The 20552-nt window shown below is 35.7% G+C and overlaps 1 protein-coding gene across 1 annotated transcript in view; it reads left to right on the plus strand.

Annotated features, from left to right (window-relative positions):
• LOC130966840 (callose synthase 5-like) overlaps nt 1-20151 on the plus strand; it is a 31140-nt gene extending 10989 nt beyond the window's left edge. Inside the window, exons 17-42 of the mRNA XM_057891661.1 lie at nt 31-91; nt 188-269; nt 378-427; nt 531-617; nt 1201-1323; nt 1403-1497; nt 1605-1689; nt 1758-1918; nt 2098-2221; nt 2568-2659; nt 14450-14567; nt 14655-14806; nt 15192-15301; nt 15460-15585; nt 15659-15727; nt 15831-16020; nt 16139-16250; nt 16336-16455; nt 16538-16653; nt 16730-16813; nt 17321-17433; nt 17572-17801; nt 18016-18813; nt 19112-19162; nt 19318-19503; nt 19687-20151. Of these exons, the coding sequence (XP_057747644.1) occupies nt 31-91; nt 188-269; nt 378-427; nt 531-617; nt 1201-1323; nt 1403-1497; nt 1605-1689; nt 1758-1918; nt 2098-2221; nt 2568-2659; nt 14450-14567; nt 14655-14806; nt 15192-15301; nt 15460-15585; nt 15659-15727; nt 15831-16020; nt 16139-16250; nt 16336-16455; nt 16538-16653; nt 16730-16813; nt 17321-17433; nt 17572-17801; nt 18016-18813; nt 19112-19162; nt 19318-19503; nt 19687-19917 (3766 nt within the window). The 3' untranslated portion in view covers nt 19918-20151. The remainder of the gene's footprint in view (nt 1-30; nt 92-187; nt 270-377; nt 428-530; nt 618-1200; nt 1324-1402; nt 1498-1604; nt 1690-1757; nt 1919-2097; nt 2222-2567; nt 2660-14449; nt 14568-14654; nt 14807-15191; nt 15302-15459; nt 15586-15658; nt 15728-15830; nt 16021-16138; nt 16251-16335; nt 16456-16537; nt 16654-16729; nt 16814-17320; nt 17434-17571; nt 17802-18015; nt 18814-19111; nt 19163-19317; nt 19504-19686) is intronic.
• Nucleotides 20152-20552: the final 401 nt, after the last annotated feature.

The following is a 20552-nucleotide window of genomic DNA, read 5'->3' on the forward strand; positions in this document are numbered from 1 at the left end:
CATCATTTATGTTCCATTCTTGAATGCCAGGTACACTATTTTCTGGGTCCTACTATTGGCTTCCAAATTTTCGTTCAGCTATTTTGTCCAAGTAAAAACCCTATATGTTCAGTACTTGTTAATTAAAACTAAGCTTGTGAAGTTATTGGGCCTCATTTAAGATTTTAACTGCTTTGTCTATCTTCAGATAAAACCTCTGATTGAGCCAACAAAGTTAATAATGGCCATTAAACATGTTGACTATGGTTGGCACGAGTTTTTCCCCGATGGTATTCTCCTCCTCCTGCTTCTTTTCTTCTTTTTTTCCCCCTTCATGATTACCTTGTATTGTAGCATGCTATTCATTTTGTTGATCTAATATTTGCTGGTCTATGCAGCTCGGCATAACTATAGCGCAGTCGTTGCACTCTGGGCTCCTGTACTCATGGTGCTAATGCTATATTTTCATGTTTATGTTCATATATAAATCTTTCCACTTGTTCAGATGAGTTATCAGAAATTTTATGTCGTTATTTGAATTTTCAATACAGGTTTATTTCATGGATGCACAAATTTGGTACGCAGTCTTCTCAACTTTGTACGGTGGTGTTATTGGAGCCTTTGATCGTCTAGGAGAGGTCGTAATCAATTTTGTCATATTACTAGCAATGTCTGAGGAGTATTTGCGATAAACTAATGCAGACTTGCGCATCTAACTAAAAATTGAACTTATTTAATCAAGATGAAAAATGATTAGGATCCTTTGGGATACATAGTACTGGATCATCATCTGCTTATGTTTTTATGAACTTCTGAAGTATCCAATCTATAAAGAAACTTGGACCTTAATTTTCAGTTATGGACCAAAATCTAGGAGAGGCCGCTATCAATTTTATCCTTCCTTTAGCTTGCTATTTCTGAACAGGATTTGTGATACATAATCTTTTCTGCTTTCTACATTTTTGCAACACACACTCACATACTAACAATCAAACATACGTAATCAATTTGAGAAATTTTAAGGAGCAATTTGGAGACATATGATGCTGGATAATCATTTACAACAGTTTTATGAATTCCAAAGTCTCCAACTTGTTGATAAACTTGGACTGTCCTCTTCATTTAAGGGTGAACTTGAGATGGGAAAACTTTTTATGGAATAATCAGTTCACAGTAATGCTTTGATATTCAGTTAATGTTGTTATCCATTTGGTTATACAGATACACACTATGAGCATGCTGAGATCACGGTTCCAGTCATTGCCTGGTGCATTCAACACATTCTTGGTTCCTTCCCAAAAGAAGCAAGGAAAGAAATTCTCTTTCTCAAAGAAATTTGATGAGGTCTACTACATTTTCATTGCTTAGTACATTAAAAATAAATCTCGTTATTCTCTTCACTTCAATTTCCATGCTTGTATAGATTTCTGCTAGCAGAAGAAGTGAAGCTGCCAAATTTGCCCAATTATGGAATGAAATTATTTGCAGTTTTCGTGAGGAAGATCTCATTAGCGATAGGCAAGGCCTCAAAGAAAATGTCTTAGTTGCTCTTACCTGGCTTTTATTACTTTCTCCTTGATCCTTATTTACTATGCTCATCACTTATTACTAAGTGCATAATCCAGGGAAATGGACCTTTTGCTGGTTCCTTACTCTTCAGATTCTCGTCTGAAAACAATTCAGTGGCCACCGTTTTTGCTTGCAAGCAAGGTCTGTATAACTGGATTTTAATATTTTTATGTTTGACCAGCTCTTGTGATTGACTGTAGCCTTTACAGATTCCTGTAGCTCTGGATATGGCAACTCAATTTCGAGGAAAGGACTCTGATCTTTGGAAGCGCATAAGTGCAGATCAATATATGAAGTGTGCTGTGATCGAATGTTATCAATCTCTTAAACATGTTCTTCGTGATTTGGTTGTCGGTGAAAATGAAAAGAGGTACCATTAAGGGTTCTTTTTTCTTTTTTCTTTTCCTTCTTTTTTGTGCTGATACAAAGGATCATTCTATATGCTATTTGTTATTTTTATTTAGTAGCACATGTGATTGAAGATGCCTTATGAAATTTCATTAAAATTGAATGATTATCAGCACTTATGAATTTATTGTGCTGGAACAGGATAATTTCTATCATCACTAAAGAAGTTAAGAACAACATATCAAAGAATACACTTACTACCAATTTCCGAATGAGCTTTTTACCTTCCCTTTTTAAAAAGTTTGTAGAGCTTGTGGAAATCTTGGTGAGTCATTTAGAATATGCATCTCTAATCTCTATTCTTTCTTATATAAAGCCTCTAGGAAACAATAACTGTATTTGATCACTTTTTTTAATTTATTGAGAGAGACACATACTCAGGTCATTTTGAATGTAAAGCTTAATTTTCAATTTTTTTTTCTCTCGCATCTCAGTTATTGGGAACTAATTTTTCTCAAAATAAGTTTTTTATTTAAGCGATAATAAAAATGTAAATCTCTAGGCATGAAGTTTCTACCAATTTGCTAATACAATATAATTCTGTAGCTTGTATTCTTGAATGGTGTCTTGACTTGGTATTTGGAAACTTGTGCCATGCTTTCTTATCACAGAAAGATGCGGATCCATCCAAGCGAAATACAGTGGTAGTGTTGCTGCAAGACATCTTAGAAGTGGTTACTGATATGATGGTCAACGAAATCAGGTTGGTTTCACTTAAGTGAATTGAATTTCAAATATGTTAGTTATTAATTAATATGATAACAATGTTGAAACCGTACGAATGTGGCTTGTCTTTTTGCAATAAAAATCAACATTGTTGGCTAGTAAAATAAAAGAAAGAAACGGTGCAAGTAGCCACCGAATTGAAAAAGAAAATATTGGCACTAGAGCTGTATTGTAGCTGTGCTACAGTGCCCATTTTTTTTTCTATAAACAGAACCCTTCATACAGCATTGTTCCTCGTTCGAAACAGAAGCAATTCATAATTTCTATGAAATAATTCTCTTGTAGTGAGTGTAATATTAGAAAAGCTGTGTGATATAAAATTAGAGTGTTGAGGAATAAACACTAGATTTTAGGTAAAATTTTTAATATTCATTAGTCATTATAAATTATAGTAAAAGTGTGTTTTACTGTTATCACACTATTATAATTACTATTGAATATAGTGGATATTTTTTGGAGTTTGGTTGGTAAATTTTTTCGATAATTTTGGAGTTTTTACGTTAAATTGAGGGTTGTTATTCTGTTGCTGACATAGTATACACATTGCAGTGTTCATTGTACGGGTACTGTTCACTATATAGTACTATTTACCTATATAGTTATCATTCACCTGTACGAAATTACAACGTTTACAATTTTACTTCTTGTATTTACTGGTGATATTCTACATCAGTTTTGGTGCGCTTCCACTCACCCTCATAGGGTTTAGTACGCTAGGAGTGTACCTGATTCCAATTATTCCCAACAAGTGATATCACAGCTATTTGGTTTTAGGGTAAACATCAATCTGAATATGCTCTGTAATTGAAGTATTGTCTGATCTTTCACATAAGAAAAGAGCTGTTCTTTGTTATTAGAAAAATATTCTTGATTTCAAATTCAAGATGTCGGTACCAAAATTTGCAATGAAGAAACTTGACGGTTCAAATGATTTAGCTTGTGGAAGTTGAAGGCGGAGTCTCTACTAGACCATTATGGTATAGTAGATGCACTGCAAGCTGATGTAAATTGCCAGCGACATTTTCTTAAAAAGAAAAGAAAGAGGCAATGGCCAAAGCTTTGCGAGAGGATATGAAAGAAATAACTGTTGATTCTTTATGAAGACTTCAGAGAATAAATAGTCTAGAAAGACCTTATCCAATAGGATCGATTGTACACCTTCAAGTATGCAGGAAACAAGGCAAACTCAGAACATATAGATGACTTCAATAGAATGATATCCAATGTTGGAGAATCTAGACTAATAGGAGAAGATGTTGATCAAGCCATAATCCTGTTGACGTCACTACCTTTCTCGTACGATAATTTTTATGATACCATGTTATATGGTAGATATGAAATTACAGTATAAAATCAAAGATGCACCGATGACAAAAGAATATTAGATATTAGTGTCTGGGTCCGCTATTGAATCACCAGCAGATGAATTGTTCGTGACAAAAGGACGTAATAAAGAAAGAGGATCTACAAGCTTGAGTAAGAAAAGATCAAAGTCCAAGAAGCACAAGTCTGTTAAGTGCTTTCATTGCTAACAATTGGGACACATTAGAAGAAATTGCCCACAAAGGATGGAGAAATCAAAAAGTTCTGCCAATATAATAATTGAAAGTTCTGATGACAATGATACTAGTTCTACTGTAATTGTATTTACTGATAACTACAGAGATGAGTGGATCATGGATTTTGGCGCATCCTTCCATATGACACCTACGAAAGATCTTTTCACTTCCTACAAAAATAGAGAAGGAAAGGTTAGGTTGAGAGATAACAAACTATTCCAGTTATAGGTGAAGGAAAGGTATGAATCACATTAGATGATTGTACTAGTATATTGATTAATTCATGGCACGTACCAGAACTAGGTAAAAATCTGACTTCCTTGAGTGCCCTTGTCAAAAAGGATTACAAATTCATTGGTGAAGGCAATTTCTTGAAAGTATTAAAAGGCTCAATGGTGGTAATGAAAGGAAAGCTTCATGGTAGGATCTATCTATTGTAGAAGACCATAGGTAGCGGAAATGCTGTTGTTTTATCCTCGAAGAAAGGTGATAACGATGCTACACGACTATGGCATATGAGACTTGTCACATGAGTGAGAAAAGAATATCCATACTTACTAGTAAAGGCATGCTGAAATGCGTGAAGATTTGTAAACTTGGTTTCTGTGAAAACTGTGTCTTTGGAAATCAAAACGAGTCAAGTTCAACTCCTATAAACATAATAGCAAGGGGATATTGGAATATGTCCACTCAGACGTTTGGGGCCCTCCCCTTGTCAACTCGCTAGGTGAAGCTCGTTATTTTCTCGCATTTATCGATGATTATACCAGAAAGGTCTAGATTTATTTTTTGAAGAAAAAAGATGAAGTGTTCGGCAAATTCAAGCAATGAAAGGCCATGGTCGAGAAACAAATCAGGCGTTTAGTCAAGAGACTAAGAACCGGCAATGGCGAAGAGTTTTTCCATCAAGAATTTGCAAAGCTCTATAGAAATACTACTATAGTGAGGCACCAAACTGTACCTCCACGGGAGTCACTTCCGCTAGGAAGCCTCGGTTTCAGGTTGGTGAAGTACTTTGATATCCTTATTTTATATTTTTATATCTTATATTATGGATAGTTTAAATATAATAGCTTGGAATATTAGGGTTACTTCTAATAAGTTAGTCCCGATAAATTGTAAAGAGTTGGTTAGAAAATTTAAATATGTAATTTTTATTGTGGTTGAAATTCACTATCCTTTTCAACACTTGAAACTGTTATGGGAAAGACTTGGTTATCACTCTATTAGTATAGTGGAAATGTCAGGACATAAGGAAGGTATCTGGTTTCTTTCTGCAATGCAGAGTGCTCATTGCAAATGGATTGATGCTTTCGATCAGTGTATTACAATTGAAGTTCAGGTAAATAATGTAATTTGGAGATACAGTGGTATCTATGGTAGTCCTCAGTTTAATACCAGAGTTCTGCTATGAGATTATCTTGTTATTCAGTCTTTGTCTTTATGTGGGCCATGGATTGTTCTTGGTGATTTTAATGAAGTACTATTCTCTCACGAATTTAAGGGTTGCCTCTTTTCGAGTTGCCATGCAAATCGGCTTGCTGCCTCTCTAGGGGATAGTGATCTATTTGACTTGAAAACTATTGGAAGACAGTTTTCTTGGTACAGAAGGGTAAAAAATGGTGTTGAGGTGGCAAAAAAATTTGATCGGGTCTGTATCAACAGTGGATGGTTATCTCTCTTTCCAGAGGCTTATGCCAAAATTTTAAATAGGCTCAAGTCTGATCATTTTTCTATCCTAAAACGATGTACAGGTCGTCTCCAACCGAAAAAGAATAGACCTTTTCGGTTTATTGCAGCTTGGGCAACTCATCCGGGGTACAAAGCTGAATCCTTTTATAAACGCCTATTCTGGCAGTCGGAGGATGTAGGTTTAGTTTGTCTTGGTGATGTGCCGCTACCTTCTCTGAATGATGAAGCTTGTTGTAGTCTCACAGTGCCAGTTACTCTGGAAGAAGTTAAGTCAGCTTTTTCCAATATGCATTCTTTTAAGGCGCCGGACCCTAATGGGTTTCAGGCTTTCTTCTTTAAAGAATACTGAGAGATTCTTGGTTTTGATGTTTGGACTATGGTTCGTCATGCGTTCTCTGGTTTGGATATGGATCCAAGGATGATGGAAACTCTTGTGAATCTTATTCCGAAAGTAGAAAATCCGGTTTCCATGAAGAATTTTCGACCTATTAGTCTATATAATGTGGTTTACAAAGTTATAACGAAGGTCCTAGTAAATAGACTTTGTCCACATCTCAAAAAGATTGTTGGGTCCCTTCAAGGAGGGTTTATCCCGGGAAGAGGAACCCCAGACAACATCATTGCAGCACAAGAGGTTCTCCATTTAATGAAGAAGACAAAGTCAAAGAAAGGCACCCTGGCCTTTAAGATTGATTTGGAGAAAGCATACGATAGAGTGGATTTGGGGTTTCTGAAATAAACCGTTGTGAGTTTTAGCTTTCCTCCTCCGACAGTCAATCTGATTATGCATTGTCACTGCTTTCTCACTGTCTATCCTCTGGAATGGGGATAGATTAAATAGCTTCCCTCCAAGCAGGGGTCTTAGGTAAGGAGATCCCACTGTATCTGTTTGTGTTGTGTATGGAGAGATTGTTCTATTCTATTAATCAACAAGTTGATAGGGGCTTGTGGAAGCCAATTGCGATTTCTAGAGGGGGTTCAAGAATTTCTCATTTGATGTTTGCTGATGATTTGCTTCTTTTCTGTAAAGCCGAAAAACAGCAAGTTCAAACTGTGATGGTAACTTTAGAAAATTTTTGCAAAGCCTCTAGGATGAAGGTAAATGTAGTGAAATCTAAAGCGCTATGCTCCAGGAATATTTCGGCGATAAGAAAAGAGATTTTCATTGGAATGTCTTCCATCAGATTTGTCCAGAACTTGGGCAAGTATTTAGGGGTGAACCTTAATCACTCTCGGGTGACACGCATAACTTTCAATGATGTTTTGGACAAGATTCGGGGGAGGCTAGCTAGCTGGAAAGGGAGATTTTTTAATAAGGCGGGCATACTCTATTTGCTCAATTCAGTAGTGACTGCGATTCTTACTTACTGCATGCAAGTATCTCTCTTTCCTAAAGGGGTAACTAATAAGATAGAATCCATGATGCAAAACTTTCTATGGAAGGGCCAAACTGATGGTGGAGACTTGAATCTAGTTAACTTGAAGGTGTTGGTCACCTACCCGTAAGAAGTTTGGGAGTCTGGAAATTAAAGATCCTTTTTGTTCTAATATTGCTCTTCTTGAAAAGATAGTTTGGCAACTTTTTCACCATCCTGACAAGCTATGGATTCAACTATTGACGGAGAAATACCATTCTTCTAAAGATGATTGTTTCAGTCGGTCTCGAGGAAGGGGATCTTCTGTTTGGAAGAGTATATGTTGAGCTTGAGATATCCTGAAGGAAGGTTTTATTTGGTGCATTGAGGATTTGGAATAGAACTTTTGGTTTTCTAAATAGAGAAGATAGGGACGACTGTATCATGAGATGGATTATATTCACATTTCTGATTCGGATTTCAGGATTTTGGACCTTTGGTCATCTGGACAGTGGAACCTTGAGAATATCTATTTTTCTCTGAATCAATCTCTGGAGAGCAACATTAACTCTTACAACCCGGATGTTCAAGCTGGTTCAGAGGTCGGTTGGTGTTAAACTGGTACGGCTTTAAAAGTTTATGATACTCATAGTGGTTATTTGTGGCTCAGTAAGAAGATGTTTAGTTAGGAGGATAGGGATAATTGGCTTTGGCTTTGGAGTCAACATGTTTCGGAAAAACACAAATTTTTGGCCTGACTATGTCTTCGGGAGGCTCTTCCTACTGCTACATTTCGTTTTAGGAGGGGCGTTTCGCACATGGATAGGTGTCCACGATATTTTTCAGGTCAGGAATCGGTTTTACATTATATTCGGGATTGTCCAAAAGCCCAGCTAGTTTGGCAAGCTTTGGGAATCTTTAGTCAACCAGTGGATTTGATGAGTTGGTTCATACATAATAGCAAACAGTGCCCCTTTAGATTTTTTTCTGATCTCTGGTGGATTTGGCGTTCGAGGAATAATGAGATCTTTTATTCTCACGAGCATTGGACCACAGACAAGGTGACTGATATGGCTTTGTCCTTAGAAAAAGAGCTCCGGAATATTTTTGAGTTGCAAAGACTGTCTATCCCCTCCACCATTAGTGGCTCTTGGATTCCCCCTCAATGGGTACCTTTAAGATTAATTGTGATACTAGCTATCCTGGCAATGGTGCTCGGGTTGGTTTTGTTTGTGTTAGCAGAGATTAGAAGGGTATGTGGCAACGAGGCTGTCTGGAAACAATTGAGAGTCGTAGCATTTTGCAAGAAGAGTTGTTTGCTATTTGGAGAGGCTTTCTTTTAGCATGATATTCGGGACAAAGAGACATTATATGTGAGATAGACTGTGTGGAGACCTTTACTATTGCCAATAATTTATAGGATTGCTCTGGTTTTATTGATCCTTTGGTGTTAAAAATCCGAGATATCATGTCTTGAAAATGGCATGCTGATCTCCGGCTGATCTTAAGAGATACAAACACAGTAGCAGACATCATGACAAAGACTGTAATGAAGACCCTTTCTCCTCAAGTGGAGCTTCCGTTGCCTTGGAAGGAGTTTGAGAGTAGTATTTAGCGGAACTGTCTTTTTTAAGCAGTTTCTTGTTTATTTTTCTTTCTTTCTTTGTTGTTGGTTGTTTTCTTTTAAGTCAAAAAAAAAAAAACACTACAAAAAAATGGAGTTTCAAAATAGATGAACATAACACATCTGGAGCGTGCATGATGCATGCGACTCAATGCTGGTCTTCCCAAATCATTTTGGATTGAGCAGTCAATACAGCTGCGTACCTGGTAAATCAGTCTCCGTCGATTTGAAGATATTTAGTTTCCCTGCATATGCTTGTGTGAGTGATGGTAAACTTGAGTTAATGGTAAAAAGATGCATATTACTAGGTTATACACGAGAGGTGAAAGACTACAATCTGTGGTGTACAGAGAAATCAGGTTCTCCTAAGATTATTGTCAGCAGAGATATCATTTTGACGAGGATACAATGATAAATTAGAAGCATGAGTTTAAAGTAGATCAGGCAGACATAAATGATAGTGTCTAGAAGCAGGTGGAGTTAGAGTTTGACAATAAAAAAATAAAGCAAGAAAAAGAAAATCAGCATAGTACCTCAGGTACTACTCAACCTGAAGTAGAACAACAACATGAATCCAATGATAGAGATAATGATGGAGAAATCAAAGAAGAAGAACCATACAGTATTGCAACCAGCAAAGAGAAAAGACAATCCATATGTTTCCTGTGCATATGTTCCAGCAGAGGCAGATCCTATAGCCTTTGCATTGGCTGTGACAAATGATGTGACAGGAAATGAATCTTCTTGCCATCATGAAGCAATTAATAGCAACGAGTCAAAGCAGTAGCTAGATACAATGCATGAGGAGATCGAATCTCTTCACAAAAATCAGACATGGAAACTGGTGGAACTTCTAAAGGGGAACATAGTGATCGATTGAATGCAAATAGGTCTTCAAAAGAAAAAAAAATTCCTGGCATTGAATCTCCTAGGTTCAAGGCATGAGTAGTAGCAAAAGGCTATACTCATAAGGAGGGTATCGATTTCAATGAGATATTCTCTCCTATTGCGAAGCATAGCTCTATCCAAGTCTTGTTAGCTACTATATAAGTATGCTTGACTTAGAGTTTAAACAGTTTGATGTAAAAACACCTTTCTTACATGGTGAGTTAGAAGAAACAATCCACATCAGTCAACCAGAAGGATTTATAGATCCTGCGAAGAAAGATCATGTTTGCTTGTTGAAAAAGTCACTATATGACTTGAATTCCTAGGCAATGGAATAAAAGTTTTGAAGCGTTTATGATTATTGTTGGTTATAACATAAACTAATATGATAATTGCATCTACTCTAAGGATCTTCTAGATGGTTCGTGAATTTATCTGTTATTATATGTTGATGATATACTAATTGTAATCATAAAGCTAAAATTAATATGTTAAAAACTCAATTGGAAAAGGAATTTGAGATGAAGGACTTGGGTGTAGTAGTAAAAAAAAAATCTGGAAATGGAGATTCATAGGGAGAGGTATTGTGGTATATTGTATTTAACACAATAGGGTTACATTATAAAAATACTACAACGCTTCAATATGAATCAAGTTAAACCAGTTAGAATCCCATTAGCTTCTCATTTTAAGTTATTCTCAAAAGAATGCCCAAAAAGTGAGGATGAGTTAGAACTTATGTCTTGTAAACCATATTCTAATGCTGTTGGTAGTCTCATGTATGTCATGGTGTCATGACCCGAACTAAGCCATGACTGGCGCTCAAGGGACAAGTCCCTCAGCAAGCCAAACGACTATATTTTCAGAAAAACGGACAGAATCTCCTCTGTTTCTAGGACCTTACCAACATTAATATTAACTCCCTGTATTAATAATAAACCTCCATTTCCAAGACAACAACAACAACATACTCCAAATTATATCCACAACCAAATATATCCAAAATACGCATCATATATATATATATCAAGTTGATAACTAGAGTATATAGTTAAAACCATAAGTCTTACATAACCAAATCATAATCACTATCTAAACAGTTCAAGATTCAAAATAACATAACCCACACGAGGATCCTGCCTGTGACATATGGAGCATTGACATAATCTAGATTTTGAGCAAAGGTTCCATTACATAATTACTTAGCCCTTAGAAAGAAGAAGGGCTCACCAAAATGACTAAGATCTACTGAGGGGCAGGTGGAATGGAACCTGGAATGACTCCTGTATCTGAAAAACATGGAAATATAATAGGGTGAGTTTTGCAACTCAGTGAGCAAACATTACATCTATAACCCACACGAGACAATATAGAGTTTACCTTGAAAATTATATTTCTTTTCAGAGATGAGAAATTCATATTAATTAATTATACAAACATTAGATAAATAGTTAAGCGGATGAACTGAAATGGGAGTTCTCATTCCAGAAGTCAAATCAAATCAAATATTACACATCTAGGGCGGCTCCACCTCTAAGGGTAGCCCTTTCCTTTAGTGTGCCCGTACGGTATAACAGATCCAACATGTGGCCTACACGTTAGGCTAGCAACGCCCCTGCTAGCTGAGGTCTGAGCCAGATGCATCTAGGTTAACGTCATAACCGCCGTTAACTACGGTTTTCTAGTCAGAGTCTCCCAAACCAATCCAAACCAAATCACTTATAAAAATCTCTAGTGCTTATAACATACTACTAAATTCCATAGCAAATCAATATATATATATATATGATTGCATACTAAAATTTAATTAAAATTTACATAAGGTCAAATAAGAAAACATTTATACTTTACAAAATATATAAATATCATCTCGTGTGTATTTTTATAAAATTGTAAGTTTCACAAATCAATATTTATTTTCAAAAATTCAAAAATCACAATAATAAAATATTTTCAAACTCCAAAATTAATGATTCAACATAGATATTGATAATAATATATTTAAAAACAATTATAGATATAATATCCACTCACAACTTGATTCCAAAGAACCGGAAGCAACTCTGAGCGCGTCAACGAGCTACCAAATGATGTCCAATAATTCTACAACTCTAGAAATATGACAATAATGATATTTGTGAGCTACTACTATTGTCAATTAACATAATCTTACTCACCTTGACAAAAGCCCCAAATTTTCTAACCCCTAATAACCCTAATTCGGATTTATATATACCCATAAATATAGAGATGACAAAAATTGGAGATATGGCTAATTATTGAGTCAAAGAGTTACCTTGAAGCCTCAATAATAACCGGGACTCAAAGTTGAATGCTTCCTTCACTCATTAAGTTGAAATTTTCTGATTTGGAGATTTTGAGAAAATGAGATTTGAATAAATGGAGATAGAATAGAGAAGAAAAGGAAGCAAGATGATGAAGGTGAATTTGATGATATTGAGTGGTTGGTTGCAAGGAGAAGAGATGAAGAAATCTAGTTGGTAAGAGAAGAGAAATGAGGGTTTTACATTTTGATTTTTTTGAAAGAAAATGAAAGGGAAGGAGAACAGAGGGGGAGGGGGAGTGTCGAAGAAGATGAGAAGAGAGAAAGAAAATTTTTAAGTGGGGGCATGTGCCCCCCACGTGTTCTCAACCTCTCTCTCTTTTCTTTCTTTTTTTTTTTCTCACACTCTCGGTTATTACACATGGTATGCACTCGACCACATATTTCGCAGGTAGTAAGTGTAGTCAGCAGATTTATAAACAATTCTGTAAAGGTACATTGAAAAGCTGTGAAATGGACTGAGGTATTTGAGAGATTCTACATATGTATGTTTGGTGTTAATGATCAGAAAAATTGTGAAGTTGTCGGCTATGTTGATTTTGATTATGCAGGTGATCTAGATAAAAGGATATCAATGACAGGTTATATCTTTACAATTTTTGGATATACTATTAGTTGGAAGATGATGTTGCAATCTATGTTGCATTATCGACAACTGAAACTAAGCATATGACAAATTAAAAATAAAATAAATTAAAATATAATATAATATAAATTAACAAATTATAATTTATAATACGTATGTCAAGTCAATAATTATATTATAAAGTAGTTACATTCAGCAACATACCTTAAAACTTTAGTATTTATAAATTTTTTGGTAATGCTTCATACAACTAAAATAATTCGTTATCATATTTGAAGTGAATTTTAAAATAGTTTTTTTTAATATATAAAATGATGTAATTTGTTAAAAATGTATATTTCATTTTTGTTTAAAATACCTAAATATTTTTCATATCTACAAAAGCACATTTAGTTGTTGCTGTAGTATGAAATTTTTTTTTTAATTTTTTTATGAAAAATGCATAAGAAAACAATGGCCCCCATAGATCCGCCACTCTATATGGCATTGTTGTCAAAGAAAGTATTTGGACGTGTGGTCTTTTGAATAGTTTTGAATTGAGTCAAGAGGTTATTATGTACATTGTGATAGTCAAAGTATTACTCACTTGACTACGAATCCAATCTATCATAAAACCACTGAACACCTTGTTGTCGGACTTTATTTTATCCAAAAAAGTATTAATATTGGAGTTGTTATTTAGACGATAGCTATAACTGAGAATCCATCAAACATGATGACCAAATCACTACCAATTAGCAAATTTAAAAATTGTTTAAACTTGGTCAATGTGTTCGGAGAAGATGAAGACTATTGCAAAATGCAAGCCAAAGTGGAGATCGTTAAAACCGTGTGTGTGGCTTGTCTTTTTGCAATAAAAGTCAACATTATTGGCTAGTAAAATAAAAGGAAAAAACGGTGCAAATAGCCACTGAATTGAAGAAGAAAAAATTGGCACTACCAGCTGTCTTCAATTTTTTTCTATAAATAGAACCCTTCATATATAAAGCATTGTTCCTCCTCCAAAATAGAAGCAATTTATAGTTTCTGTGAAATAAATTCTCAGTAAGATCATGGTGAGTTAAAGAAAACAATCTACATGAGTCAGAAGGATTTATAGATTCAGAGAAGAACGATCATGTTTATTTGTTGAAAAAGTTATTATATGACTTAAAGTAATTTCCTAAGCAATGGAACAAGAATTTTGATGCTTTTATGATTATTGTTGGTTATAACAGAAAATCAATATGATAATTGTATCTACTCTAAAGAAATTTTAGATGGTTCGCAAATTTATCTGCTATTGTATGTTGATGATATGCTAATTGCAATGATAAAGTTAAAATTAGAGTGTTATGAGGAGTAAATACTGGATTTTAGGTAGATTTTTTAGTATCCATTAGTTACTACAAATTGTAAAAGAGTATTCTACTATGATCACCCTATTTTATAATTACCATTGAATATAGTGAATATTTTTCGGAGTTTGGCCCATAGTTTTTCTCCGATAATTTTAAAGTTTTTCACGTTAAATTGAGAATGTTATTCGATTGGTGACATAGTATGTATTTGCTTATTGTATTTTCTGATGATACTCTAAATCAATTTTGGTGCGCTCATGCTCATGCTAATAATGTTTAATAAGCTAGGAGGGTGTGTGACTCTAATGATCCCTAACAAACAATACTTATGACTCTTCCATTAAAAATAACAATCTCTTTTAATTGTGTTGCTCATAAGTGAGTTGGCAGAACTTAATCAAAGTAGCAAGGATACTGGACGACAAGTTTTTGCTGGTACTGAGGTAAAACCTGCTATAGTGTACCCTCCTGTGGTTACAGCACAATGGGAGGAACAGGTACTTAGTAATGAAATCACCATCGAATTCTTTTTTTTATTCTTGATTATATATATCATTAAGCAATGATGATTACGGTTGTTTCAGATAAGACGTCTTTATCTAGTATTGACTGTGAGGGAATCTGCCAATGAGGTTCCAACAAACGGTGAAGTACGGAGAAGGATTGCATTCTTTTCCAATTCATTGTTCATGGAGATGCCACGTGCTCCACCTGTTCGTGAAATGCTCTCATTCAGGTCTGGTGCAGTTTCCTTAATATTTGGCCACAGAGATATATGTCCATCTTATCTTTGTAGGGATTAGAAATTGCACCCGCTGATCACCAATAAAAAAGGGGATTAGAAATTGCAGGAAAATGATGCTCTTATTGTGCACACAAAACTACGCAAATTAAATGCAACATCCTCACATCTAAGCCATGTCTATCCATGTTATATGATGTTTTTCTTTAACTGTAATGACTTCAAATGTTGAAGGATTATCAGATATCTAAAACATCAGGCATAAAGCTTTCAAGTTATTAGATATTTTATTTTTCATGGAGCTATTTATGCATAAAATTCAAATGTGAGCACTATAAAGGCTGTCTTGTGCTTATAGAGCTCTTTTTCTTCTTTCCAGTGTCCTAACGCCATACTATAGTGAAGAGACTGTATTTTCTAAGAATGACCTTGAGATTGAGAATGAAGATGGCGTGTCAATCATATATTACCTGCAAAAGATCTTCCCTGGTTAGTGATAATTCACAATATAGCTTTGACTGTATTCATTCCATTTTCCTTTTTTGGGTACAAACTGATACTGTATTTTGATATAAGTGAGGGTTCAGTTCTCACTTTAAAAACAAACCCCACTATTCTCCATTTTGATCATTTAGTAATTTTGCCAGATGAGTGGAATAACTTCATGGAGCGACTAGAATGTAAGAAAGATAGTGAGGTATGGGAGAAAGATGAGAATGTATTGCAGTTACGTCACTGGGCGTCGTTGAGGGGACAAACTCTTTGTAGGACAGGTACATGATGATGACTCCCCTTCCCCGCCTCTCATGCTGGATTTCATCGACTAATATTTTTCACTTAATATAGTAAGGGGAATGATGTACTACCGGCGGGCTATAAAGCTCCAGGCATTTCTTGATATGGCTAACGAACAAGGTGATATTAAGTTTTTTTTTTTCTTCTAATCCGCTAGAAAGAAAAAGCAGTAGTTATCTCCCCAGGATGATTTCATGATTTTTTTTCTATGTCACGTGGGCAGAAATACTCGATGGCTATAAAGCTATTGCAGTTCCATCTGAGCAAGATAAAAAGAGTCAGAAATCCCTATATGGCAATTTAGAGGCCATGGCTGACATGAAATTCACATACGTTGCTACCTGTCAAAACTATGGGAATCAGAAGCGCAGTGGAGACCGTCGTGCAACAGATATCCTGAATTTGATGGTTAAGTATGTTCTCCTATCAATAAATTAAGTTGTGTCTCCTAAATCCAGTGTACATTTAGCTTTAATTTCCCAAATCCACTTCGCTTGATAACCTAATGTGTGCTTGCTTCTTCATTTGTAGCAATCCATCGCTTCGTGTTGCATATATTGACGAAGTTGAAGAAAGAGAGGGTGATAAAGTACAGAAAGTTTATTATTCTGTACTGATCAAAACTGTAGACAATCTTGACCAAGTAACAGCATCTTGATATAAAAAAAAGGTTTTGTTAATTACTGGTGGTTACTTTAGAATTAATTATTTCTGTATCTTCTCCGAAGGAAATATTTCGAATTAAACTTCCTGGTCCGGCAAAGATAGGAGAAGGAAAGCCTGAAAACCAAAATCATGCAGTTATTTTTACCAGGGGGGAAGCTCTTCAGACTATTGACATGAACCAGGTAAAACATTATACATTTTTTTGGAACTCGTTTACGGTTATTTGGGGCATTTTAAACCCGGGCATTTGAAAATCTACTCTAGGATAACTACTTAGAAGAAGCTCTGAAGATGCGTAACCTTCTGGAAGAATTTCATGAGGATCATGGAGTGCACCCACCTAGCATTTTAGGTGTACGTGAACATATTTTTACTGGCAGGTGATGAATGTTCTACTTTGAGCTAACACATTGCCATCTTCAGATCCATATTACTTAATTTCATGACCTGTTACAGTGTCTCCTCCTTGGCCTGGTTTATGTCAAATCAAGAAACTAGCTTTGTCACTATTGGTCAGAGAGTTCTTGCAAGACCCCTGAAGTAAGTTTTTATCTCCCCTGAAGTAAGTTTATGACAGGGCAAATTGGTGATTTGTAATCCATGTCACGTACTCCATCATAGTAGGAGAATGCTTAGTTGTTGTAGTAGCAGTTATTAACTTCTTTAACTGTTTGAAGTGCTTGTTTTCCCAGTGCGATAAATAAGCACCTTCTCACAAGCACATGGCTATTACCGCTTCACAAATCAAGGCAACATTTTGAATGAAATCTACTCTAAATTTAAAGCATTTAAAACTAATTTATCGAGTTAACTTATTCAAAGTATAGTTATTTTATCTTACTGATGAACTTTGTGCTTCCTCCCTATGTCTTGTTTGATTTTCTTGTTTAAATGACATCTCCTGTGCTATTTGAACATTTGAAGACAATAATCTTCAATATCTTCTACATTGTTGCATGCAAAGAAGGAATTTGGGGGTGGAAAAAAGGAATACATGTAATACAGAATAGACATCATCCAGCTTATGATTTAGTTTTCCTATTGTAGGGTTCGGTTCCACTATGGTCATCCTGATGTTTTTGATAGAATTTTCCATTTCACCCGTGGAGGTTTCAGCAAGGCTTCTCGTGGCATCAATTTAAGTGAGGACATATTTGCTGGTAATGCTTTTGTAACATCTTTTTAGCAATGACTTATCTTTGTTTCTTTCTTCTTCTCCTTATTTTATTTTATCTTTTAGCTGGTATGTATTTGATATTTCTTTATTGGCTTTGTATCGTATGGCTTTGTCTATGTAGGATTCAACTCAACACTAAGACGTGGAAACGTTACTCATCATGAATATATCCAAGTTGGAAAGGGTAGGGATGTTGGCCTCAATCAAATTTCTCTTTTTGAAGCAAAAGTGGCCTGTGGCAATGGAGAGCAGACACTAAGCAGGGATATATACCGGCTGGGGCATCGATTTGATTTTTTCCGAATGCTATCATTCTATTTTACAACTGTCGGATTTTATGTCAGCTCTATGGTACTGCTTAATGCTTTGCTTTAGGATTAAGCATAAAATTATCAAACATCTTTCATATAAAAATAAGTCCAACTAATTTAAATAGATTATGGAAAATTTACTTCTGGTCACTGGCCTATACAATTTTCAGTTTTACACACCGCTAAATCTTATCCTTTTTGCTTAATTAGCTAAACCTGCATCTAGCACTAATGTTTTCTTCTGGTATTCACAGGCAGTGTCCCTTACAGTTTATGCTTTCCTATATGGAAAACTCTATCTGTCATTGAGTGGATTTGAAAATGCGATAGTTAAACTGGCAAAGAGAAAGGGTGACGATCCACTAAAGGCAGCAATGGCTTCACAAAGTCTTGTTCAAATAGGCCTTCTAATGACTCTGCCCATGGTCATGGAAATAGGATTAGAAAGAGGGTTCAGAACTGCTATAGGTGACCTCATAATAATGCAGCTGCAGCTAGCACCCGTTTTTTTCACTTTCTCACTAGGATCGAAGATGCACTACTTTGGGCGCACTCTGTTGCATGGAGGGGCAAAGTACAGAGCAACTGGGCGTGGTTTTGTAGTTCGTCATGAGAGGTTCGCAGAGAATTACAGGATGTACTCTAGGAGCCACTTTGTAAAAGGGTTAGAGCTTGCTGTATTGCTTATATGTTATAAGCTTTATGGATCAGCAGCTCCTGATTCAACTGCATATCTTCTTCTCTCAGGGTCAATGTGGTTTTTGGTTTGTTCTTGGTTGTTTAGTCCTTTCCTTTTCAATCCATCAGGATTTGAGTGGCAGAAGATAGTTGAGGACTGGGATGACTGGACAAAATGGATGAATAGTGGAGGTGGTATTGGTGTTCCTGCTACCAAGAGCTGGGAATCATGGTGGAATGAGGAACAAGAGCATTTGCAGTTTACTGGGTTTTTGGGGAGGACTTCGGAGGTGATTCTTGCCCTGCGTTTCTTTGTCTATCAGTATGGAATTGTGTATCATCTAAATATAGCTAGAGGTGACAAAAGCATCATGGTAATTTTGCTTTCCAATTCAGTTTTATTTTACATTTTCATGTCAAACTCTTAGCATCTGGACCTCAGGGCTTAACTGCTTTAACATCTATCTGCATGTTGGACCAAGAAACTCCTTGGTTATAGGTGAATTTAGTCTTTTATCGAATAACACCCTCCCTGTGTACCCAATATAAATAAATAAATAACTCCCTCCCCGGGGCACAATGCAGAAAATGGAAAAGAAATACTAAACACAAACACAAGGATATATATATATATATATAAAGGAGATCTTTCTAACGTTCATTTCTCTCCAGGTTTATGGTCTGTCCTGGCTAGTCATAGTAGCTGTTATGATCATTTTGAAGGTTGGTATTTATTAAAAAATATATGAGAGTTCATTTTGAGTTAGTGGAGCATTTTCTATCAGTGCTTAAAATAATTAATATTTTCACTATTAGCAAACAGCTTGATAGTTATCTTTAGTAATTAACCAGTGGCATACTGGCATCTGAAATTGCAGATTGTGTCTATGGGTAGAAAGAAGTTCAGTGCTGATTTTCAGCTGATGTTTCGTCTCCTCAAAGTGCTTTTGTTCATTGGAAGCATTGTTGCTCTAGTCTTGATGTTTAATCTACTTAGTCTCACAGTTCAAGACATTCTTAGGAGCCTCCTAGCTTTTTTACCAACAGGATGGGCACTTATACAGGTGATTTGTTTTTAGTGGCCATTGCCTCTTGCTTTGTCTGCTCATGCTGAAAACATATTTGATTGCCTCAAAGTTATTTCTGTTTATATTAAATCCCAAAACCATCTAAGCTGACTTGATTAATTCATGCAATCAGAGAAGATTCTCTCGTGATTTATGTTGCTGTTATCTTTATATGAGCAGATATCTCAAGCATGTAGGCCATTGGTGAAGGCAATTGGAATGTGGGGGTCCGTCAAAGCTTTATCAAGAGGGTATGAATACGTGATGGGATTGCTTATCTTTGGACCAGTGGCCATACTAGCTTGGTTCCCGTTTGTTTCAGAATTCCAAACTCGGCTGCTATTCAATCAAGCGTTCAGCCGAGGACTTCAAATCCAGCGTATTCTGGCGGGTGGAAAGAAGCATAAATAATCCCTTGTAACATACACAGGATAATACCAAACAATACAAAAGACGACGGTACCATATCTCAGGTACCAGAGCAAGGTTTAGGCAATTATAACAGCAGATTTCAATATTGAAATTGTACAGTAGGATAATTCCTAATGTAAGCAGTAAGCAGTTAGCAGTTAGATTTAAGCTTTTAGGCAGCAGTGTTATGTTGTATTGTTGTTGTACCAACAAAGTGCAGTGGCATATATATTTTTGCGATATGATAGAGTCTCAAGTTCAACTCGGCCCAAGTAGTTTCGAATTTTCGATGCATTTTTTCTTCATCTTCCTGAGCTAATAATGCCTGTTTTCTAACCCCACGCAAGTCCTTTTATCATACCAATTAACACGCTTACCCACATATATGGTCTATTTCTGTTATATCTCTATTATATAATTAATCTTATACCAATAAGGGAGTACGTACTCCTCATCTAGCGCCCGACGCTTTGCTAGGGTTTCACTGTGCCGTCTCCATGGTTACACCTTTCTTTGTCTTTTCTTCTTCAAACTCTTTTCCATCTTCTTTTATTTTTTATTTTTTTTAATTTCTTTTTCACTTAGCTCCCTAATTTTCGTTTTCTCTCCCAATTCATTGCTCTTTTAATTCATTC

The sequence above is a fragment of the Arachis stenosperma genome, chromosome 3, assembly GCF_014773155.1.
Source record: "Arachis stenosperma cultivar V10309 chromosome 3, arast.V10309.gnm1.PFL2, whole genome shotgun sequence".
Lineage (NCBI taxonomy): Eukaryota > Viridiplantae > Streptophyta > Magnoliopsida > Fabales > Fabaceae > Arachis > Arachis stenosperma.